This window comes from Monodelphis domestica, chromosome 2 (assembly GCF_027887165.1).
Source record: "Monodelphis domestica isolate mMonDom1 chromosome 2, mMonDom1.pri, whole genome shotgun sequence".
Lineage (NCBI taxonomy): Eukaryota > Metazoa > Chordata > Mammalia > Didelphimorphia > Didelphidae > Monodelphis > Monodelphis domestica.
This window is the reverse complement of record NC_077228.1, coordinates 200,542,276-200,567,697: the sequence shown is the minus strand read 5'-3', so window position 1 is coordinate 200,567,697 and position 25,422 is coordinate 200,542,276. Positions and strand designations below refer to the sequence as shown.

The following is a 25,422-nucleotide window of genomic DNA, read 5'->3' as shown; positions in this document are numbered from 1 at the left end:
TCATAGTGCTTATATTCTAATGGTAGAGACAACTTTCACATATGTAGGTATAAACAAAACCTATGCAAAGCAGATATGAAATAATCTTGGTGGGGAAGGAAGGCACTAGTAACTGGAGGTCAAGCTTATAGACTATCTTTTTTTTTTTCCTTAAACTTTTACATTCTGTCTTAGAATTAATGCTGTGTATTGGTTCCAAGGCAGAAATACATAAGGGCTAGGCAATTGAAGTTAAATGATTTGTCCAGGGTTACACAACTGGGAAGTGTCTGAGGTCAAATTTGAACTCAGGCCCTCTTGTCTCTGGGGTGCCTCCTAATCCACTGAACTTCCTGTCTGCCCCAGAAAGTTTTGTTGTTGTTGTTGTTTTTTAATCATTGCATTGCACCTGCTGTTGTGTAGTTTTAAAAGAAACCATGGATTCCAAGAGGCAGAGGCAAGAGGAGAGTGTTTTTCCAACACTGGGGACAGCCAATATAAAGACAGAGATTGTAGAAGCAATATTGTGTGTGAAGGCCAACAAGAAGGCCTGTTCAGTTCAAGCAGAGAGTTTAAAATAGAGTAATATGTAATGAGACTGGAATAATATGAGATTGTAGGATTGGGGCCAGTTTCAAATCTGGCCTCAGACACTTCCTAGCTGTGTGACCCTGAGTAAAAGTCACTTAAACCATTTGCATACCTTGCTTTTCAGTCTTAGAGTTATTACTATGACAGAAAGTAAGGGTTTAAAAGAATAAAATAAAAGCTAACTATTATTCACTTTAAACCCACGGGCCTTTCCTGTTTGCTTTAAGAGAAGGAAATCAAATTTATAATGGATATTAAGCATTTTGTAACCCCTTCAAGTGCTCTATAAATATTAGTGATTATATTATTATTTTTATTATTATCTTTTCAAAGTCATTCCATGGTCTTTACCTGTTTTGTTTTTCAATTCAGAGTTAGCCTTATTGTGCATTGTCTCCAACTAATATCCTTATTTCCTATTTCTTCTTCTCTTCCTCTGGTAGTTGGGGTGATTTACAGAATTATAGCAGGTCAAAAAAATATAAGACTTTTATCTGTAAGCCAGATTCTGGCTGCCAAGGAAAAGGTATATTTGTTACGCGGTCTGTAAGAGATATCAAACCAGGAGAGGATATGATCTGCCAGCTCTATATTTCAAAGGTAATTTTTATTATGGTTATTTATTGCTCTCTGTTCTTATTGTTTGATTTCCCCTGTACTGTATGTGGAAGAAGACTTTACTTTAGGGAATTTAACTTGGAACCATTTACCCATCTATTCAGTGAACCAAGGAGGTTCACATGTACATGATTCAGAACCTGGAATCTCCCATATTTATACAGCACTTGCTGTCAGTCAGGCCAAGGGGTGGATCCTATATTGATAGGCTGGGGCAAAGGAAACAGTTCATGGAATCATAAATTTAGACTTGGAAGGGACCTTGAAGTCCAAGCCTTTGATTTTACCAACAAAGAAACTGAGGTCCAGAACAGTGAAATATTTTACCCAGGGCTGTAGAAATTAGTTAAGTGTGTCAGTCAGATTAGAACTCCTATCTTCCTAACTCTTGGTGTTCTAGTCACTGTAGCACCTAGTGAGAGAATTTCTTTTCTTTTTGATCAATCTCATCCCATTGAAGTAAGAATAATTAGCTCCTCAGTTCACGGACCTGATGGTGGCATAGACAGGAGAGGGAGAATTGTACTTTTCTCAATAGGAATGGCTAGTGACAATTTTTTTCTTTCTTAAAAAGGAAATTATCATTATCATCATCACTATTATTATTATTATTATTATTATTATTTTAAAACCCTTTCAAGGCAGAAGAATGGTAAGGGCTAGGCTGGGTTAAGTGACTTGCCTAGGGTCACACAGCTGGAAAGTATCTGTGGTCAAATTTAAACCCAGGCCCTCCCATCTCTGTGCTTGGCTCTCAATCTACTGAGCTACTCAGCTGCCCCTAAAAAGGAAATTATTGATACTTTTTTTTTGACATATCAGACATTTTCTAAACACATCCTCTTACAAAGTACAGTATCCAAAGGGCAAATTTATCAATTATTAACAGACTGAATCACAGGATCCTAGATTCGGATGTGGAAGGGACCTTAGGGGCCATGTTGTACAACCCCCACATTTTACAGATGGGGATACTGAGGGGCCGTAAGAGGCAAAATAAATTGGTAGCAGGTGACAGATTTGGGTTTCATGGCCAAGTCATCTGGATAAAAAGGAGGAGCCTTTAATTTTGTCCGTTTTCACTCATTCAGACTAACATTGATCATTGTAATTCACCAGAGTTGTGCTGACTCTGTGTGGATCTTACTTACATTGATATAACCATGTGTAAGGCAGGGAAGCTAGGTGGCACAATGGATAGAGCACTGAGCCTGAAGTCAGGAAGACTCATCTGCCTGAATTCAAATCCAGCCTTGGACATTTACCAGCTATGTGACCCTGGACAGGTCACTGGACCCTATTGGCCTCAATTTCCTTATCTATAAAATGAACTAAGACAAGAAAATGGCAAACTATTCCTTATCTTGGCCAAGAAGAGTCAGACATGACTGAATCAACTGAACAAGCCATTGTGTATATTGTTCTTTTATCTCTGCTTGCTTCATTTTATATGATTTGTTTTCCCACATTTCTTTGATTTTTTCCCTATTTGTCATTTTTCATATTGGAATAATATTCCATTATATTTATGTCATACTTTATCCAACCATTCCCCAATCATGGGATCATAGATTTATATCTATAAAGTACCTAGAGTCCATCTAGTACAATCCTCTCCTATGGATGAGGAAACTGAGGACTAGTGAAGTTGTGATTTGTCCAAGGGCACATAGCTTTCAGCATTAGAGGGAAGATTTGAACTAAGGCCTGCCTTTGGGCATATATTCGGCCTCTAGATTTTTTGTTATCTCCAGATGATGTCACTTGTAAGCATCATTATCTTCTTATGCTGTCATCAATCATTTTACTGGAATACCATCCTAGGAGTAGAATCTCTGGGTTAGAGACTTAGTTTTTCTTCCCTTCCCTTCCCCTCTTTTTGTGGCACCCTCCTGAGGGAAAAAGCACTGAAGAATGATGATACCTTGTTTAGTACACAAAGTTTTTCCCCCAAAGGTCTTCTTTGCTCATCATAATCTTCACAACAATCTTTGTGAGGTGGGTAGGCATACCATTAAAAAAAAACTCAAAAAACCTTTCCCTTCTGTCTTAGAATGATTGGCAAAAGAGCAGTAAAAGCTAGGCAATGAGGGTTAAGTGACTTGCCCAATGTTTCACAATTAGGAAGTCTCTGAGGTCGCATTTGAACCCAGGACCTCCTGTCTCCAGGTCTTGCTCTTAATCCCCCTGAGCCACCTTCCTGCCCCACAGGCATCCCATTTGACAGATGGATACCCTGACAAACATTGAATTTATAAGCTTTGTTCAGAAGTTAGGAGTTGGGCTGAGAGCAAACCATTGGTCATCTGATCTCCACCAGCCCTGGTCAGCCTCCAACAACAGCAGTTCCTCCCAAGTCACCTGCATGGTTTCTGTCCCTTCCTGTCATTCAGCCTTTTATCATTGATGGATTCAAGTTTGACCTTCGGATTTATGTGCTAGTGACCTCCTGTGATCCTCTTAGGATCTTTGTGTACAATGAAGGGCTCGCTCGGTTTGCCACAACCTCCTACTCTCATCCTACTTCAGATAACGTGGTGAGTCTAACTGGTCATTTCAAGCACAAGCTAAAATACCCATGTCCCAATTCAATCTGCCTTTCCTAACTTGGTTCATTATTTTGGCACCTGGAGGTCCTGACAGGTTCCAGGTTGCAGAAGACCCAGGGAGAGGCGGCACCATGCAGCCTCTTAGGTGGGGTCCATCCTAGAGGCAAAGGGTTACACTAGGCTTTCATTCTCTTCCGCTCTTCTGATGGGGTGCCCACCTCACTTCATTTCCAGAGGATATTAAGCTATGCCATTTAATTTTTTAAAATCAAACTCTTATGCTTTTAATTTCCTTTGATTTTCTTAATTTCTCCAACAAAAATGATGTATTCCCCTTTCCTTTGTATCTCTCTTTAATTGCTGAGAGCTAAGAGAAAAAGTGAAATAAAAGGACAGAACCTAATCCCTTGTGGTCCCCTCAAACTGTCATTCTAGGATCATAATTGGAAGGGATGTTAGAAGATCTCCAATCCTTAGTTTTACAGATGAGGAAACTAAGGCCTAGGGAGGTTAAGGGACTAGTTCAGAGTCCCACAGAGATAACATATCTGAGGTGGTTAGGATTTGAACTCAGGTTTTCTTGATTCCAGGACCAATGGCCTAACCATTATACCATACTATCTTTACTGCCACAGTATGGCTCTCCTCCCTTTCATAACCAAATGCCACCTACAAAAGGTTATCAGCACAGTTTAATTATATTTCTTCCTTATTTAGTCCCTTGTAATCTGGCTTCTGATTCCATCACTCAATCAAAATTGTTTTCTCCAAGGTTACCAATGACTTTTTTTTAAAATCCTTACCTTCTGTCTTACTAAATATCTGTTCTCAGACAGAATAGTGGCAAGGGCTAAGCAATTGGGATTAAGTAGTTTGCTCAGGGTCACACAGCTAGGAAATGTCTGAGATAAGATTTTGAACCCAGGACTTCCTGACTCCAGGCCTGGAGCTCTCTCCACTTTTTACCTAGCAACCCCAACCAATGATCTCTTTAACTGCTAAATCACCATCTTTTTCGCAGTCCTTGTCCTTCCTGATTTCTCTGCAATGTTTGACATTATTGTTCTCATCTTTCCTCCCCCTTTCTCTTTTGCAAGTTTTCCTACTACTGCTCTCCTAGTTTTTTCTTCTACCTGTCGGACTACTACTCCTTCTCAACCTCCTTTGTTGAATCAACATTTGTATCCTGTCTCCCGAGTATGTGTACCCCAGGGCTCTTCTATCATCTCCCCTCCCTTCCCCTCTCATTTTACTGCATTGCTCATTACTCATTACTACATCTACATACGCAGCCCCAGCCTCTCTCCCCAGCTCCCCAACTGCTTCCTGGATAGTCCAGACCCATTTTAAAGCCTTCTGTCTAAAATGGACCTCATGACCTTTCCCCCATACTTACTCCTCTTCCTAACCTTTCTGTGTCTATTGAAGGCTCCATCATTCTTCCAGATACTTGGGTTTACAACTCTGGGGCTTCACTTTTCCCTCTGACCTCTCATCAGTTACCCATCATATTGATTCTATCTCATGTCTCCACCCACATGGTTACCACCCTAAGTCAGGGACCCTCAGCACCTCTCTGCAGAGAAAATAGCTTCTTTTTTTTTTTTAAAGGACAATCTTTGTGGGGTTTTTTTACATTATCAAAACTTCCCCCATTTTCTCTCCCTTCCCAGAAAACCATATTATATTTTAAAGAAGAGGGGAAGAAATCTGATTAATACATTGAAGAAATCTGAAAATGTGCACACTATCCCATGCCCTTGTACTTCTTGTCCTTTGCATTAAGGACCTTCAATTTGATCTTCTCTCCAGCTGACTTCTTTAATTCATGCTCCACATAGCATATCAATATTTTTAAAGCCCAGATCTGGCTGTTCCATTCTCATGCCATTCAGTATATTTCAGAGATCCTCTGTATCCTCTAGTGTAAAATTCAGCCTCCTTTGTTTGCCATCTAAGACCCCTTATAGTCTGACTATGACCTATATTTCTCAGTATTGCATTGTCCCTCCTATGTGACAGCTAGGTGGTATAGTGGAGAGAGTTCCAGACCTGGAGTCAGGAAGACCTGAGTTCAAATATGGCCTCAGACACTTAACTAGCTGTGTAACTTTGGGCAAGTCACTTAACCCTGTTTGCCTCAGTTTTCTCATCTGTAAAAAGAGCTGGAGAAGAAAATATCAAAGCATTCTATTATCTTTGCCAAGAAAACCCCAAATGGGATCATAAAGAGTTGTACTTGACTGAAAGGACTGAACAGCAGCCCTCCTAATTCTTCAGTCCGCAGCTTTACTTGCTTTTTTTATATACAATAATGTTTGATCTCCTCTCCTTTCTTTTGTACAACCTGTCCCACATGCCTGAGATGCTCCCTCTCCTTGCATTTGCCTGCTGGAGACTCCAACTCCCTTCAAGAGCAGCTCAAATGCTTCTTCCTGATCCTTCTAGTTGTTAATGTGTCTGCCCCACCCTACTCATAAATCACTTTGTTTCCTTTTTTCTTTTCTTTTTTTTTAAACTCATACTTTATGTCCTAATAACAACTCTTAAGGCAGAAGGGCAAGGACTAGCAAGAGAGTTAAGTGACTTTCCCAGGGTCATACAGCTGGGACGTGTCTGAGGCCATACTTGAACCCAGGTCCTCCTGACTCTAGACCTGGCACTCTATCCACTGTGCCACCTAGTTGCCCCTTTGTATTTCCTTTGAATATATCTTTTATATTTTTTTAAACCATTATCTCCACTTCCATCCCCAAGAAGAATGTAAGCTCATTGAAGGCAGGGGCTATTTAAATTTTTGCACTCCCAAACTCTAACCCAGTGCCTGGCACATAGCAAGGGCTACAATATATATAAGAATAAGAATAAGAATTACTAAATAATTATTAAATCGAATTGAATTTTGTTGAATTTTCCATTCTGATTTCATTAACTCATTGTCTTTCTAGGAGAATATCTGTATGCATTTGACTAACTATTCTATTAACAAACACAGTTCTAATTTTGTACGTGATGGAAACTCTGGCAGCAAGAGGTAAGCTAAATATTTCCTTTTCCACCCCATCTCCTTGCCAGAAGCCGGCTATTCCCTATGATTCTATATAGACTCTGCCCAGACCCAAGGGTGTTCCCAACCTCTGGGTCACACAGGCCCAGGAAATATTTCTTTTTGCCCTCCGGACCTGGAACAGTGTCTCCTGTGCCCATAGGCTGTTAATCATTGAAAGGAGGCCAGATCATAAACCCTGGGAGGTTGGGAGAGGGAGAGATAAACACTGAAATATTATGCCAGTAGAATATAAAAAATGTACTTGTTACAGCTGGCCCTTCTCCCTTCCTTCTTTCTTTTTTCCTTTCTCTTCCCTCCTTTTTCTTACCCCCCCCCCCCCCCCGCAAGCAAGAAATATTTATTGATTGTCTGATAACTTGAAGCACCATACCAGGCACTTTTCTCCTTGGCCTGTGGTTTTCTGTGGCACAGTTAAGCCAGTGACCCTTCACTGATATGTTGGGGTGTCTTCTTGAATAACGGTGCCTGGTATGCCAGCTTTTTCCTGAGAGCATACAAAGAAAAGGGAGATGAGAAGAGTATATGAATGGAACTAAAACTGGATACTTCTTTTCTGACTGTGCCTTAGGAAGAGGGAATACAGAATTCTAAACTGACCAGGCAGAGGACTTAAAACATAGTAGTCTGACTTCAAAGCAGAAGGAAAGTTGTGCGAATTTGAATGACAGTGTCTAGTTGGCATTGATCTAAAACAGAGTTCTTGACCTTTTGTGTGAGACCCCTCTGGCAGTCTGGAGAAGCCTGCAGAGCCCACGTCCAGAATCCCTGCTTTAAAGATACCTGAAGTGGAAAGTTACTCCATTAGAGGTCATACTGAGGAGTTGAAGTAGGTGTGGGATGAGATTCAAGAAGGGCCCAGACCTCCCCTTTCTAAGAGGAGTCCAGGATTTCCCATCTCCCATTCTCACTTCCTACAGTCATCTGGCTTTTTTATTTTTCCAGTTTAAGTGCTATACCAGTCTTTCCCCTCTGCCCCACTTCCCCCTTGAAGCCCATTGGGTTAAACAGAAAAGTGAGGGGGCCTGTACAGTTGCCAGTTTGATGCCACCAAAAACTGAATCTAGTCCTGCTCATAGACCATGGGGTATAGTGAAGTGTGGAGAATGCTGTTTTCTTGACTCTTTGAAGCAAAAATGTGAGTGGACCAGAACCAATCAACAGCTACTTACTATAAACTGTTCTTTGCCTTTTGATGACAAGACTTAGACAAAGACACCAAGGTTTCTCAAGATGAATTAAAAAAAAAAAACCTTTGCCTTTGGTCTTAGAGGCAATACTAAGTATTGGTTCTAAGGCAGAAGAGTAGTAAGGGCTAGGCAATTAGGGTGAAGTGACTTGCCCAGGCTCAGACAAGAAGGAAGTATATCTGAATCCAGGTCCTTCAACTCCAGGGCTGGAGCACCGTTTACCATCCACCATAGCTGCCCCTCAATTTGCACTGTTACAAACTACATGGTTAACTAGCTTCCCAGCTTATCATATGCAAGCTAGCAGATTCTTCAGAACCAAAGGATCTGGTGCTGATAGCCCATTTTGAGGTAGATTTTGTAGCCCATTCAAGGAGCCAGAGCAGCTTTTCTGCCCAAGCTGGCTTAGGTGAAATGTCCTCGAATGAAGTCGCTTCCCATCTTAACTGTTCCATGAGTTGGTTCATTTTTTTTAAACCCTGATTTTCTGCCTTAGTATCATTTCCAAGACAGAAGAGTGGCAAGGGCTAGGCAATTGGGGTCAAGTGACTTGCCCAGGATCACACAGCTACATTTGAAACCAAGTCCTCCCAACTCCAAGCCAACTCTATCCATTTAGATATCTCAGCCATTTAGCTGCCCCAAATTGGTTCCTTTTTGTATCTGGTCAGGGACCTTTTCCTGGATTATTTCTTGCTTGCTTATTTTATCAGGTCAAGGTGGGCATGTGATTCTTTGGGAAGGTGCCTCACTGACCCATCCTGAATTGGGAGTGCCAGTTAAAAAGCTGAGTGATGGGACTGGGCCAGGATGGGCAGAGTAAATTACCAGGGACTTCCTTGAGTCATGAGTCTGCCTTTACTGATCAGATGGTATAATATAATGTAGGAATTTTATAAAAGGGGGAAAATGTCAGATTTGATCTCTTAGAGAAATCCCATTAAGGTACTTCATGGCTTTTATAAAATTCTTTTAAAATTTTTCTCTCTCTTTAGCTCTTTGTCAAATGGTTTTAATCCATACTTGTGTCTTATTGTTCCATTAAAATTGTACTCTCCCATCCATCAATAAATACTTGTGGTTAAAATGAAAATTAAAAACAGACACTGAAGGACCTAGGTTCGAATTTGAGCTCTGCAACTTATTAACAGGATGACTTGGCTCAAATCAATTATCCTCTTAGGGCATCAGTTTCGTCATCATAAAATAAAGGAATTAGAGCTTGTAGGTCTCTTCCAGCTCAGAATTTGTGATCCCATGACCAGCTGTCTCATGGGTTTCTGATCTCCCTGAGGCTTCATTATGAGAGAGAGAAAGGAGCTGAAGCTCCAGCAATAAACTCCCATGATGACAGAATCTCAAGTGGTGGAGGACAAAGGTGAGGGTGTGGGGTAGTGACTGTAAGGAGAGCAACATAATTGTTCTCTTTTTTCCATAACCTCAGTCTCCTTCCTCCTCTCTCACTAACCTTGAGTACTGGTTTGGGTTCTCTGCTCTTTTCTTCATATATAGTCTTCCTAAATGAGTTTAATTCAATTCATCAAACATTTTAAAAGCACTTACCATGTTAGGCACAGGAGATACAAAAAGGAAAAAAGAAGGCAATTTTTTAGGGCTTCCATTATTACTTCTCTACAGGCAAATCCCAAATTGATATCTCAAGCTCTGACATCTCAGTGGAGATCCCTAGTCCCATGTTTCCAGCTGCTTACAAGATATTCTACCATTACCTCAAGATCAACGTGACTCAAACTGAAATTATTGCAACTACCTTTTCCCCCCTAAGGGCAGCAAAGTGATACAATGGATAGAATACTGGGCTTGGACTCAGAAAGACTCATCTTCATGAAATCAAATCTGGGCTCAGGCACTCACTAGTTGTGTGATCCTGGGCAAAACCCATTAGCCTCAATTGCGTCTTTTGCAAATCAAGGTAGAGGAGAAAATAGTAAAACTACTCCAGTAGCTGATTTGCTAGGAAAAGCCCAGATGGGATCATAGAGACTTGGCTATGACTGGATAATAGCAACTTCCTTGCTGCATTGGTACCAACCTTCTTTCAGTCTTTACAGTTTTACACCCCTTAGAGCCATCTTTGACTCTTCCTTTCTAATTAGTTTTAAAGTCCTTTCATTTTTACTTTGAAATGTGTCCCAGACTTGCCTCCCACTTTTTTCTTACGGCCATCATCCAGGTGCCTGCCATCCTCTCATTATGACTCCAACTTTGCTTTAACATTCTCTTCTTGCTTAAGCTTTCCAAGTCTTTCCTTTTCTTCAGAATTTTACTCTAATAGTTGCTACACCTATCACATGGGATTGTTATGGATATTTGTTTAATCAGGAAGGCATTGCAGATTTGAAATCATATCTCTTTTTCTACTTACCACTTGTGCTAGAATGGGCAAGTTGATTAACTCCTCCGGGCTTTAGTTTCATCTGAAAAAATGGGAGAATTGATCAAGATAACCTCTAAGTCCCTTCCAGCTCCAAATCTATGATCCTAATAAAATAATATATGAAAGTATTTTTAGAACTATAAGGCACTATACTTAGTATATGATATGATCTATCCCAAAGATAGCAAAGTGTCATAGCAGATTGCTGGGTCCAGCCAGAGGCAGGAATTTCTGAGTTTAGATCCAGTATTAGACACTTCTTAGCTGGCTGGACATATAGCCAGATCACTTAACCTCTGTCTTGCCTAATTTTTCTCAACTGTAAAATGGGGATAATAACAGCATCCATCTCAGAGAGGGTTCTTGTGAGAATCAAATTAGATATTATTTGCAAATTGCTTAGCACAGTGCCTTATTTATACTGTATTTATATAGTGCCTGTGCTATATACTTAATTCCATTCCCATTTACTGTATATCACTGCCTAAGTAATCTTCTTTAAAATACTCTTTTTGTTGTCACTTCTCAAGAATAACCTACACTGGAAAAAAAAAAAAGAATAACCCACATTGATTGGCTCCCTTTTTGCCAATTGTATTGAATCTGAATTCCCCTGCCTGGTCTACTATGGTCTAACCTCATTCTGTGTGTTTTACTTTTTTTTCTGGCAACATGGCTACTATAGAAATATCCTTTGAATGGCTTAAAAAATTAAAGAATGGTTTACTTTTGCTTTTTTTCCCTTATCTTATAAAATTCCCTTTTGGTTTCTCTTCCAATCCTATCTATTCTTTAATTTTTTAAGCCATTCAAAGGATATTTCTATATTAGCCATGTTGCCAGAAAAAAAGCAAGGAAAAAATAAAAACAACATGATTTAATCTGCACTCAAGAGTTCTTCAGTTCAATATTTATTACAGTTCTTTTTGGGGTAGCAAAGAATTAGAAAATGCAGAATTGTCCATCAATTGGGGAATGGTTGAACAAGATGTGTTATATGATTGTGATGGAATATGATTGTGCTATAAGAAATGAGAAGGATGGTTTCAGAAAAACCTGGAAAGACTTATATGAACTGGTGCAAAGTGAAGTGAGCAGAACCAGGAGAACATTGTACACATTAACAGCAATCAAAGGTTATAGCTCTTCTGATCAATACTATGATCCAAATGATTCTGAAGAACTTATGATGAAAATTTTGTTCACTTGCAAAAAAAAGTGATAGAGAATGAATGCATATTGAAGAATATTTTTTTCAATTTTTCTTCTTTTTCCAACATGACTAATATGGAAATATTTTTTTCATGATTTCACATGTATGATTGAGATTGTATTTCTTACCTTCAGAATGGGTTGGGGAGGGAAGGAAGAGAGGGAAAGAATTTGAAACTAAAATTTTTTTAAATGAATGTTAAAAAATAATTTCTAAAACATAGTTTATCAGTTTTCTCTCTGAAGGTGGAGGGCATTTTTAATTATGAGTTCTTTAGAATTATCTGGGATCATTGTATTTAAAAGAAAACACCTTACCGTCTGTCTTGGAATCAATTCTGTGTATTGGTTCCAAGGCAGAAGAGAGGTAAGGGCTTAGGCAATGGGGTTAAGTGACTAGCCCAGGGTCACACAGCTAGGAAGTGTCTAAGGTCAAATTTGAACCCAGGACCTCCCATCTCTGGGCCTGACTCTGAATCCACTGAGTTACCTAGCTGCCCCCTTGGCTCATTGTATTAATCAGTCTTTTCTAGTTGATCATTGTTAATAATATTGCTACTGCTGTGTACAGTGTTCTGGTTCTGTTCCCTTCTCCTTATATCAATTCATATAAGTCTTCCCAAGTTTTTCTGAAACCATTCCTCTTGTCATCTCTTACAGCATCATAGTATTCCATCATAATCAAATACCATAACTTGTTTAGCCACTCCCTACGTAATGAAGCCCATCCATTCTTCAAATTCCAGCTTAAATCTCATCTCTTCCTTAAAGCCTTTCCCAACTAATGCAACCTACACTGACTCCTCCTTCCTCTGAGTTTCTATTAAACACAAGTTTCTGCAGTTTACAGATTAACATTTAATTCCTGCCTAAATATTGATCTTATCTCCCCAATTCATTTTAAGTTTTTCAGGTTTAAGGACCATCTCTTGTTTTTATCTTTTATGCCCAGCAGTACCTAGCAAAATGTTGTGCATGGGATAGACACTAAATTAATGTGCCTTAATTAATTCCTAATTCCTCTTTCTTTTCTCCCTCTTCCCTCTTGTCCTTCATTTCATCTTCTTTCTGTCTTCCACTTCCTTTCATCTTAATTCTATAGATGCGTTCCCTTTCCTACAGATTGTCTCATTCCTGACTTTGTATGAGCCATTTTGCTTTACTTTTAGGATCATGGAACCACAGATTTTTAGAGCTGAAAGTAACCTTGGAAGCCATTGAGTCCCCACCCCCTTTTTTATACCCAGCTAGTAAGTGTCATGGGACAACTTGGTGGCACAGTGAATAGAACTCTGGCCTAGAGTCAGGAAGACTCCTCTGTGATCCTGGGCCAGTCACTTAACCCTCTGGACCTCAGTTTCTTCATATATAAAATGAACTAGAGAAGGAAATGACAAACCACTCTAGTATTTTTACCAGAAAACACCAGAAAGAGTCATGGAAGTACTGAAAGTGACAAAATGAGTACACAATACAGCTAAGTTCTGACTTTTTAAATATTATTTTTGTCTCCCTGGTCACCGTCAATAATGATATAAGAATAGCACTTATATAGCTCTTTAAAACCTGCAGAACACTTCATATATGCTATCACATTTGAGCTGTCAGTTTCACTGCTGTCAGAAGGCCTGCCTGTGGCAAACTTCCCATCCTGTTTCTAGTTTGCTGTTATCTCTTGTGGAGATTAGAGACCAGATAATTTATTTTATAAAGAATTGTAGGTTAAATAAGAGTCAGTTAGCTCTGAATGATAGCCTAAGGACTTAGGGATAAAATCAAGTACCTGCTTTTACTGCTGTAGGCTTTTGAATAATTATTTCTGATGTTTTGGGGTATGGCTTTTTTTTTTGCTTGCTTCTAGGTTTGGGATCCTGTGATTTTAATTCCCTTATTACAGGGACCTAGCAATCCCTTTTTGAATAGTAATAAAAGCCTGTATCTGTCTGGGTAATCCTAAAATTAATCAATATGCTTTTTTCTGGGCCTTCTTTATTAAATGTTTGTGCCTAGTTTTAGCTTACTTTTCCTACTGCCATTAGAACTCTGACTTTTTTTTCTAGCTCATTAGTTTTTTTGAGAAAAAAATGTAAGAAAGTGAGAAAGAAGGAAAAGTAACAGGGGAATGGATATTCTTTGCACATTTGTCTTCCTCCTTTCCTTCTAGTTCTATTATCTCTGATCTGTGCCCTCTGCCCACATCCCTGGACCCTGTATCTCATCTTCTGTAGCACTGTTCTCAGTGCGGCCACTGGGCAGTATAATAAAATGGAAAAAAACACTAGATTTGAACCCAGAAGATGTGGGTTCAAATTATGACTGTCCCTTACTACCTGTATTAACTTTGGGAAAGTCACTTCTTGGTTTCATCATGGATGAAGTGAGAGAATTAGATTAGAACTCTAAGGTTCCTTCTAGGTCTAAATCTATGATCCTGAATCCAATGACTTTGGGGTGGGATGGGGAGGGATTGGTTCTCTTATCTCCGCCAGTCTGTAAGTACGATAACACTCATAGCTTTCTGATGTGGGCTGGTTTGCTCCGTTTTAGGCAACCTACTGTACCTACATAAATGCTGAGGCTCACTATATTGGTACCACATTTAGAGTGGATACCTGATTAGCTTTCTTCTTGAACTCACAATTTCAGGCAATCCCACAGCCTTAACCTCCCCCACTTGGTAGTGACAATAGCTGCAAAACCACCTCTTTATCCGATATGTCTCTTCTCCTAGAGTTCCCAAGTTTTCCAGTTTCCAACATCTTTTGGTCTCCACTCATAACTGAAATCTCAGGGGACTAGAAGGTTAACTTCTCTTTCTCTATAATACGTGGTTTCTTTTGTAGAAAACTATCTACCTTTAATGCCTACATGGACAAACTTGGCTGTGACACTGTGAAAATGTGGCGAGATATTGAAGACATAATTATCAAGACCTTGATTACTGCTCACCCTATAATTAAGCACAACTATCACACCTGCTTCCCCAACCACATCATGAATAGTGCCTGCTTTGAAATTTTGGGCTTTGATATTCTGCTGGACAGAAAACTTAAACCCTGGCTTCTGGAGGTAATCCAGTTCAACAAATTTTAAATAAGCATCTAGGTAAGAGATGGATGGGGAGTATGCATCCCTTGCCCTCTTTCTATTCAAGCTGTCAGTCATCCCTGGGGCTTTTCCTTTTTTTTTCCCACTTGGGTTGTTCTTCCAAACTCAATGCCATTTCTGGGTCATCCCCTGTTTCCTTCTGCCCGCTTGGCTGGGAAGTGACCAGCAGAGGGGGATAGACTTCAGGGAATTAATAGAATTCCTCAAGTTGTCCACCCAGACATGGAAATTCAAACCCAATTTCTGGCTTGGGAAAAACAGATAAGCCATAAGGATAGCCCTATCTCGGTACAAAGGAGGCTTCTGAGAAAGGGATATTCTAGATGAAGGCTTGGGCAGCAGTGTCCTAGTTCAAACAAAGACAGAAAAAAGGGATAAAGCTGTTCTGTCTCCTTTCCCTTTCTGTTTTCATAGCTGATCTCTTCTTTCCCATAGTCCTTTAATCTGATATTATTTTAAATATACCCTTAAATATACTTAGACCTGTTGTTTTCTTTTGTTGTTCAGTCGTTTCAGTCACCTCTGTCTCCTCATGAGCCCATTTGGGGTTTTCTTGGCAGAGATACTGGAGCGTTTGCCATTTTCTTCTCTAGATCATTTTATAGATGAGGAAACTGAGGCCAACAGGGTGAAGTGACTTACTCAGGGTCACCTAATGAGCTAGTAAGTGGTTTCTAAAAACACATCCCCTCAAAAAAGATACAAAGCAGAGAGGAAGTGAGTTAAATTAGAGGACATTCCATAACTTTTTCACTCACTAAGGTACAGTAAAATGAAATTAAAATTACCCCCCAAATGAAAATGTTGTCTCTTTCTTCCTCCACTCTAGTTCAGACCCACATTCTCTTCTCACACTACTCTCACATGCCCCTCTCCCCTCTTGTCCCATAACAGCTTCTTCTGCTCCAAGATTTCAGAATAAGTCTTGGTGAAAGGGAGAGTGGTTTGATGGGAAAGTATACTAGACGTGGAGTCAAGAAAGAGCTGGGTCTGAATCCCAGCTCTGGCACTCACTAGTTCATATGACCAGTAGCAAGTCACCTAACTTTTCAAAACCTCACTTTCTCCATCTCTAAAATGGAGCCAATACTTGTGCTACTTACCTCTGTGAGTAACGTATTTTATAAGCCTTAAAGGGCTTGTAAATGTGAGCGATTTTCCAGTGAGGGTGGCATATACCTGTGATCCCAGCTACTGAGAGAGGTAGAGATAGGAGGATCCCTTGGGTTTGGGACTTCTGAGCTGGTTGGATGTCTGCCCTAAATCTGGGACTAATACAGTTAGCTCCCAAGGGGAGGTTGGAGAAACTTGTCCACCAGACTGCTTAAGGACAGATGAACCTGCCCAGGACAGAAACAGAGAAGGTCAAAGCTCCTATGCTCATCAGTAGTGGGATCAGTCCATGAGTAGCCCTTGTGTTTCCTTCCAACTTAGGTAAGATGGAGGACACGTAGTCTTTTTTTTTTCTCACCTAGTCTTTTTTTAAAAAGTAAATTTTTATTGGTGGACTATTTGAAGGAATGGGGCGGGGGTCCCACTAATTTCTTCTTTTAGTAATTGTTCCCTTTTCCATTCTGGACTGCCTAAACTCCAAGCCACCATCTTGCCCTTTCAGGTCAATCATTCTCCAAGCTTCTCCACTGATTCAAGGTTAGACAGAGAAGTTAAAGACAGTCTGCTGTATGACACCCTTGTCCTAATCAACCTGGGAGCCTGTGAAAAGAAGAAAGTCCAAGATGAAGCACGGCGGAGGGCAAGAATTCTGCAGCATGTCCGTTCTAGGGAGATCAGGTATCCCCCTCAGGATAAGGAAGTGCAAGATAACCTCATTGCTCCTTCTCCCTACTTTCCAGCCTCAATTCCTCTTCCAACTTTTCTAGGTATTTGTCCCATCCTCCTTCTGTACCCAGAAGTCCCAGTGCTGCCCACTTGTGGATCCCACTTCAGCAGCAGCCACAATTCTAATTCTAGACTTTTTTATTTCTGTCTCCCCCCACACACATTTAAGATGTTTTCCATCCTGTTTATATTCCTTCCTGGAATCTAGCAGACTTGACAATTTACCCCACCAGTGCTTAGGTTTTAGTGTTAGTCCTGCTAGCTAGTATTTTTGTCTTTTAATTAGGGTCTTTTGGAGTCACAGTTCTTCAGTCCCACAGAATAATCCTAATGGTAGGAATTTCAGATTGGCATGGGAGATGTTTCTGAGAGGGGGAGAGGCCTCTTAGTGTCCTCCAAATAATAGCACTTGGGCATCTCTCTCCTTTGTCTGAGGCCAGTCCTATTCCCAGAATTATCACATTGCATAACTTGTAACTCCTTGAAAAGGAAGGAAGCCTTTTTTGCAAATTGGAGTGGGGTATGGGGGCAGCTGGGTAGCTCAGTGGATTGAGAACCAGGCCTAGAGGCGGGAGGTCCTAGGTTCAAATCTGGCCTCAGATACTTCCCAGCTGTGTGACCCTGGGCAAGTCACTTGACCCCCATTGCCTAGCCCTTACCGCTCTTCTACCTTGGAGTCAATATTGATTCCAAGAAGGAAGGTAAGGGTTTCTAAAAAAAAAAAAATTGGAGTAGGGTAGGGGTGGGGAACAAGTGGAAATTAAAAAAAAAAAAACTAGGTTTTGTTTCTGGCCTGGCTATATGTTCAGCAACATCACTGGCTATGCCACTGGGCTTTGATTTTTCTGCTTTCAAGGAGCCTACTAGCTGGAGAAATGACATAATTTTAGAGCCAAAAGTGACTTTCAAGATCTTATTGGGGCAACTAGGTTGCTCAGTGGATAGAGCCAAGCTTGGAGAACAGGAGATCCTAGTTTCAACTCTAGTCAACAGACAGTTCCTAGCTGTGTGACCCTGTGCAAGTCACTTAACCCCAATTGCATAGCCCTTCTCTCTTTTGTCTTGGAACCAATATTTAGTATTAATTCTAATACAGAAGGTAAGGATTAAAAAAAAAGATTTTCATCTCCAACTCCTTCAATTTACAGATGAAGGAAACTATACTCATACTTTGAGCTAATGGCAGGTCCAGGTCTAACACAGAATGATTTTGAATTTCAGTTTTTTTCATTCTTCCCTTTCCAACTTTCATTTTCCAAGGGAGATTCTGAGGAATGAGAATATTGTGTCCTTAAGCATGTCAGGTTCCTTAGAGACAAGTCCTTGAATTCAGGAAAACACAAGCCCTATTTAAGAGGGAGATGATTCCCCATCTCACAAGAACTAAACCAAGGAATGTTTAAAACATTTTATTTATCTCTTTCTTTCTTGCCACATCTGAGAGAAAGTTTCCACCAACAATAATGGTTATGGGTGGTTGGTAGACCAGGCAGGTAGTTTCAGAATCTTCCCATGGATGGGGTTGAAAAACCTGAAAGACATCCACCTAATCTCTCCATCATTTGATATCAGTGAAGTCTGACCTGGAGGAGGGGGGAACTGGATGAAGTGATTTCCTGAAGTCCTGCTAGCTCCCCATCCTCTTTTGAGAAAATGTTGCAACTCCATCTCTTTGCTTCCATCCAGGATTGAGGAATTAAAGAACTACCAGGCTATGTGGCTGGAGAAAATTGAACGTTATGAGAAAGAAAAAAGTGGCGGCTTCCGGAGGATTTATCCAGAATTTGGGTCTGAAAAGTATCAGAAGTATTTTCATCACAGCAATTCACTCTTTCAAAACACAGTGGCCTCCAGAGCCCGGGAAGTACACACCCGGTATGGAAAGGAAAGCCAGGGCCATCCAAGGGCGGGCAAGGCAGTGGGTTATGACCCTGGGATTGTCACTAATGTGTTCTGTGACCTTAAACCTTTCCCTGGTCTTAGAAGGCCAGGCTTGGCCATAGTTTTCCTGCCATTGAAGTTGGTAGAAGAATACTTATCCCCCTGTCTCATCGGTCTCTTAGACAGACTAGAAAATATAAAATCTCAGGTTGTTAAGTAGATGGGTACTTGTTTGTGGACATTTAACTCAGATGGACAACAGCACAGACTTGCCTTTGGATCAGTGTGTTGTCTGACAAACAAGGATGTCTGCTGTTGGACATCTTTGTCCTCTGGGTTCCCTATAATTGTCTTCTGTAGTCCACACTCAGAATCAAGGGATCAGAAAGGAAAGGGATATCTGCCCAGCAACCGGACTCAGGTCTGAGGTTCATAAGCTCCCCAAGAGGGATTGTTCCTAGGATTAGGAAATGTGTGTGTGGCATATGTGTATATAGTGTGTGTATATGGTGTGTTTGTGGTATATATATATGGTGTGTATATGGGGCGTGTATGATGTGTGTGATATGTGTGTGTGTATATATATAGTTTGTGTATGTATATGGTATTGTATATATGGGATGTGTGTATGGTGTGTGTGGTGTGTGCATATATATGGTGAGTGTATATGGTGTATGTGTGGTACATGGTATATGTATGATGTATATGGTATATGTGTGCATATGGCGTGTGGTGTGTATGGTGTGTGTATGGCATGTGTGGTATGTATGTATATGATTGAAGCTGGGGATGGGGGATGGTTAAGGAAGAAATGAATAACTCCTGTTTCTTGCTATTAGATCTCTAGATTGCAGTGCTGATTGGTTTAGAGCCAACTGTTAAGGTTGGGGCTACTCTGGGAGGAAAGGGGTGAAACCCAATAGAACACTAGGTTCCCCTTCATCCTGCCTCAGTAAAAGCCCACCCACTAAGCCCAGTAGTCATTGTCTATGATTAACAGGGTTATTCTTCACTTCTCTCTTTTAGTACTAAAAGCTTCATGGCATCCTCATTTACCCTGTCTTCTAACCTCTGTTCACAGAGGATTCTTCTGACCCTGTTCCTTGATTGACAATTCCTCCTACTTGCACTTTTGGTCTCCTTCTCACCCACTGACATCACACTCTTGTTCTAGCACTTGCTCGCACCTCTCCCGCCTTTACCTAGTCATTCATTCATTCATTCATTCATTTATTTGGTTCAATCTGTGATTTTACTCATGTAGGGAGCATTGGGGCAGGGCAGGGGTTGCATTTCTCTTGCCAGGGAAGGTCAGCAAATGTTCTGAAACTTAAGAGTTTTAGAGTTAGTTGTGTGGAGTCCCGAGATGTTAAGGGATTTGCCCATATCATGTCTTTCAGTCTTCTCTTCATTGGCTCCTCCCCTCCCATAGATGATTCTCAACAATCACAAGTCTCCTCATTCTAAAAAAAAAAAAAGGGAGAAAGAAAGTCAGCTACTGTCCTACATCTTTCCAGATGTTGCCCCCCCTCCTCATTAACTTTTTCCTTAGTCCTTCCCACCCCAATGGTTCCCCTAAACAGGTAGATCTCCAAGGATCACCAAGTCCAGGGGATTTTTTTTTCAGGCCTTGTCCTCCCTGATTTCTTAGAGCTTTAACTCTATTGACCATGTTTCTGTCTGCAAAGCCCTTCTCCCTTCACCTCACAGATCCCACATAACACTTCAATCTTTTTAGTTTGCTAACCATGCTTCATTTTCATACACCTTTGAAAAGTAATTCTCCAAGGCAATCCTTGGTCAGATTTTCTTTTCTTTTTTTCTCTTTTCCCTTCTCTTTTCCCTCTTCTTTCATTTTGTTTTATTCTCTCTTTTCTTTTCTCCTTTCTCCTCTGGCAACTGCATTAATTCCCTTGGATCGAACTCCTATTTCAATGCAGATGCTCTCAAAATTGATTGTCCTACCCTCAACTCTTTTCTTAAAAAAAAAAAATCCTTACTTTCTGTCTTAGCACCAAAACTGTGTATATTGCTTCTAAGGCAGAAGATCAGTAAGGGCTGGGCAATGGGGTTAAGTGACTTGCCCAGGTCATACAGCTAGAAAGTGTCTGAGGCTGAATTTGAACCCCACAACCTCCCTTCTCCAGGCCTGGCTCTCTATCCACTAAGCCCTCAAGCTGCACTGTCCTCTCCCCTTAACCCTCAACTCTTTTTTGAGCTCCATCTAGCTTCCTTTAAATTGAGAGTTAAACCTTGCTTCTATGGGAGGCCTTTCCTGATCTCTCTCCCCTTTCCTTCAGAGATTACCTTTCATTCACACTGTGTGTATATCTTTTGTATGTATATAGTGATTTGCATATCATCTCCCTCATTAGAATGTGAGATCCTTGGGTAGGAATTGTGTTACTACTGCCTTTCTTATGTAGTATCTCTAGGGCTTAGCACATAGTAAGCCTTTGTAAATGTCTGTTGACTGACAAACTCAAATCTCCAGCTATATTGAGGATCTTGCTCTCTGGGTCTGGAAAGTATGACCCATTTCTATAGTACACCTCTGCCTGAATGATCCACCAGCACCTTAAACTCAAAGTGATCAAAGCTCATCATTTTTCTTCCTCAATCTCTTCTTTCCTCTGATTTTTTTCCCTTTTTTAAAAAAATAATCTATTTTAAAATATTTTTCCATGGTTACATGATTCATGTTCTCTCTCTCCCCTCTTCCCTCCAACCCCCCCCCCCCCCGCCCCTCAGAGCTGACAAGCAATTCCACTGGGTTATACTTGTGTTATCAAAACCTATTTCCATATTATTCATTTTTGTAACAGAGTAATCTTTTAAAACCAAAACCCCAAATCCCATACCCATATAAACAAGTGATAAATCATATATTTTTCTTCTGTGTTTCTACTCCCACAGTTATTTCTCCCCATGTGAATAGCATTTTTTTTCTCATAAGTCCCTCAGAATTGTCCGGGATCATTGCATTGCTATATAGCAAAATCCATTACACTTGATTGTTCCATAATGTTTCAGTTACTATGTACAGTGTTCTTCTGGTTCTGCTCATTTCGCTATGCATCAGTTCATGGAGGTCTTTCCAGTTCATATAGAAATCATGCAGTTCATTATTCCTTATAGCACAATAGTATTCCATCACTATCATATACCACAATTTGTCCAACCATTCCCCAATTGAGGGACATCCCCATATTTTCCAATTTTGGGCCATCACAAAGAGTGCAGCTATGAAAATTTTTATACAACCCTTTTCTATTATCTCTTTGGGGTATAGACCTAGTAGTGGTATTGCTGGATCAAAGGGTATGCATTCTTTTAAATCCCTTTGAGCATAATTCCAGATTGCCTTCGAGAATGGTTGGGTTCAATTCACAACTCCACCAGAAATGTTTTAATGTTCCAATTTTGAACATTCCCTCCAACATTTCTTATGTTCCTTTGCTGTCATGTTGGCCAGTCTGCTAGGTGTGAGTCAGAGTTGTTTTTATTTGCATTTCTCTAAACAGGAAGAATTTAGAACACTTTTTCATGTGATTATTGATAGTTTTTATTTCATCTGAAAATTGCTTATTCATATCCCTTGACTATTTGTCAATCAAGGAATGGCTTGATTCTTGTACATTTAACCTAGTTCCTTATACATTTGAAAATTTTGATCTTTGTCAGAGATTTTTGTTATAAATTTTTTTCCTAGTTTGCTGCTTCCTTTTTAATTTTGGTTGCACCGGTTTTGTTTTTACAACAACTTTTTAATTTAATATAATTAAAATTATTTGTTTTACATCTTGTAATGTTCTCTATCACTTGTTTGGTCTTAAATTCTTTCCTTTCCCATAGATCTGACAGGTATACTACTCTATGTTCATCTAATTTACTTATAATTTCCCTCTTTATATTTAAGTCATTTACTCATTTTGAATTTATTTTGGTGTAGGGTGTGAGATATTGATCTAAACCTAATTTTTCCAATACTCTTTTCCAATTTTCCAGCAGTTTTTGTCAGATAATGGGTTTTTGTCCCCAAAGCTGGAATCTTTGGGTTTATCAAACACTAGCTTGCTGAGGTAATTTACCCAAGTCTATTCCATTGATCCTCCCTTCTGTCTCTTAGCCAGTACCATATTGTTTTGATGACCACTACTTTATAGTACGGTTTAAGATCTGGTATTGCTAGGCTACCCTCCTTCACATTTTTTCATTAGATCCCTTGATATTATTGATCTTTTGTTCTTCCAGATGAACTTTGTTATAGTTTTTCTAATTCTATAAAAAAATTTTGGTAGCTTGATAGGTATGGCACTAAATAAATAAATTAGTTTAGGTAGGATTGTCATTTTTAATATATTAGCTTGTCTAACCCACGAGCAATTAGTGTTTTTCCAATTGTTTAGATATAGTTTTATTTGTGTGAAAAGTGTTTTGTAGTTGTGTTCATATATATATATATATATATATATATATATATATATATAATTCCTGAGTTTGTCTTGGCAAATAGATTCCCAAATATATATATATATTTAAAACCCTTACCTTCTGTCTTGGAGTCAATAGGCTCCAAGGCAGAAGAGTGGTAAGTGACTTGCCCAGGGTCACACAGCTGGGAAGTGTCTGAGGTCAGATTTGACCCTAGGACCTCCCGTCTCTAGGCCTGGCTCTCAATCCACTGAGCCACCCAGTTTCCCCCTCCCAAATATTTTATATTGTCGAGAGTGACTTTAAATGGAGTTTCTCTTTCTAACTCTTGCTCCTGAGTTTTGTTGGAAGTTTATAGAAATGCTGGTGATTTATGCGGGTTTATTTTGTACACCATGACTTTGCTAAACTTGTTAATTATTTCCACTAGCCAGCTTTTTATTTTAGTTGATTTTCTAGGATTCTCTAAGTATACTGTCATATTATCTACATAGAATATTTTAGTTTCCTCATTGCTTACTTTGATCCCTTCAATTTATTTTTCTCTAATTGCTACTGCTAGCATTTTTAGTACAATATTAAATAGTAAAGCTGATAATGGGAATCCTTGCTTCACTCCTGATCTTACTGGGAAGGCTTCTAACTTGTCCCCACTGCAGATGATACTTGCTGGTGGTTTTAAATATATTCTGTTTTGAAGTCTCTTTTATTTCTATATTTTCTAGTGTTTTCAATAGGAATGGATGTTATATTTTGACAAAGGTTTTTTTTTTTGGCATCTATTGAGATAATCATGTGATTTCCATTAGTTTGGTTGTTGATATGGTAAATTATACAGATGGATATTTTGTCAAATAGTTGACAAAAGAAATATTTTGATATGTTGTCTTCTCATTGTCATTTTCTTCAATGAAATCAGTAATTGCTCCTTTGAATTGTTCTTTAATCCACCAGTTTTGGAGAATTAGATTATTTATTTTCCAATTAATTTTTAATTTGCCTCTCTATGAACCCTTGAATTTTTATCTCATCATGATCTGAAAAAGTTTCATTTATTATTTCTGCTTTTCTGCATTTGTTTGTAATGTTTTTATGCCCTAGGAAACATACCATGTGCTGCTGAAAAGGTATATTCCTTTTTATTCCTATTCACTTTTCTCCAGATATCTATTAACTAGTTTTTCTAAAATTTCATTTACTTCTCTCCTTTCTTATTTATTTTTTGGTTTTATTTATCTTGATCTAAAAGAGAAAGGTTGAGGTCTTCCACTAGTATAGTTTTACTATCAATTTCTCCTTAAGCTCCAAGATTTTCTCCCTTAAAAATCTGGATGCTATACCATTTAGTGCATATATGTTGAATGCTGATATTTCTTCATTGTCTATACTGCCTTTTATAAGGATATAATTACCTTCCTTATCTCTTTTAATCATATCTATTTTTGCTTTAGCTTTGTCAGAGGTCATGAATGCCACTCCTGTCTTCTTTTTCGCAGTTGATGCTCAATAAATTCTGCTCCAGCCTCTTACCTTTACACCCTGTATGTGTCTACCTGCATCATTTGTATTTCTTATAAACAATATATGGTGGGATTTGGGTTTTTCATCTACTTCTGTTTTATGAGTGAGTTCAACCCATTCATATGCATAGTTATGATTACTATCTGTGTATTCCACATCATTTTGATTTGCTCTTTTAATCCTGTTCTTTCTCCTTTCACTCTTTCCCTCCACACCAGTGTTTTTCTTTTAATCAAGCCCCCTTCCTCTCCCTTATTTTATTCCCTTCCCACCACCTCCCTTCTTATTCCCCTCCTACTTCTCTTAAGGGTCTTTTAATCACCCCCCAACTTTTCCCTCCCTTATATGACTTCCCTCCCCAAGCCCCATTTCTTATTCCCCTTTTATAGGGTAAAATAGGATTCTGTACCCCAATAAATCTGGCTGTTCTTCCCTCTCTGAACTGATTCCAATTAAAGTAAGGTTTAAGTATTACCAGTTATCACCCTCATTCTCCCCTTATTATTATTCTCTTCCCCCACCATGTGCGTCTTTATGTGGTTTTACCCCATTTTACCTCTTCTGCATTTCTCTTGGTACAATCCTCGTTTTCCCCCTAATTTTTTTTACATATCTGCCTATATATTTCTTCTATCTACTATGATAGGGATAATAATTTTTAAGAGCTACAGATATCATTTTTCCATATAGGAATATAATCAAATTTGACATTATTGAAGCCCTTAAATTTTTTCCCTTTCTTATTTACCTTTTTATGGTTCTCTTGAATTTTGTATTTGGACATCAAATGTTTCTGTTTAATACTGGTCTTTTCTTCAGGAATGTTGGAAATCTTCTGTTTTATTAACTTCCCATACATTGTCCTGAAAGTATATAGTCAGTTTTAATGGGTAGGTGATTCTTAATTATAATTTTCTTGCCTTCTGGAATGTTATATTCCAAGCCTTATGGTCCTTCAGTGTGGAAGCTGCCAAATTTTGTGTAATCCTAACTGGGGCTTCATGATATCTTAATTGTTTCTTTCTGGCCATTTGC

General features: G+C 39.3%; 1 protein-coding gene across 2 annotated transcripts in view; it reads left to right on the top strand.

Moving 5' to 3' along the window:
* TTLL6 (tubulin tyrosine ligase like 6) overlaps window positions 1–25,422 on the top strand; it is a 52,038-nt gene that overhangs the window by 13,803 nt on the left and 12,813 nt on the right. The window contains exons 7-12 of one of the 2 annotated variants that reach the window (XM_056816862.1): window positions 1,014–1,170; window positions 3,582–3,725; window positions 6,686–6,771; window positions 14,448–14,673; window positions 16,328–16,503; window positions 18,238–18,426. In XM_056816862.1, coding sequence (XP_056672840.1) covers window positions 1,014–1,170; window positions 3,582–3,725; window positions 6,686–6,771; window positions 14,448–14,673; window positions 16,328–16,503; window positions 18,238–18,426 — 978 coding nt within the window. The remainder of the gene's footprint in view (window positions 1–1,013; window positions 1,171–3,581; window positions 3,726–6,685; window positions 6,772–14,447; window positions 14,674–16,327; window positions 16,504–18,237; window positions 18,427–25,422) is intronic. The other variant, XM_056816863.1, reaches the window with a different exon arrangement.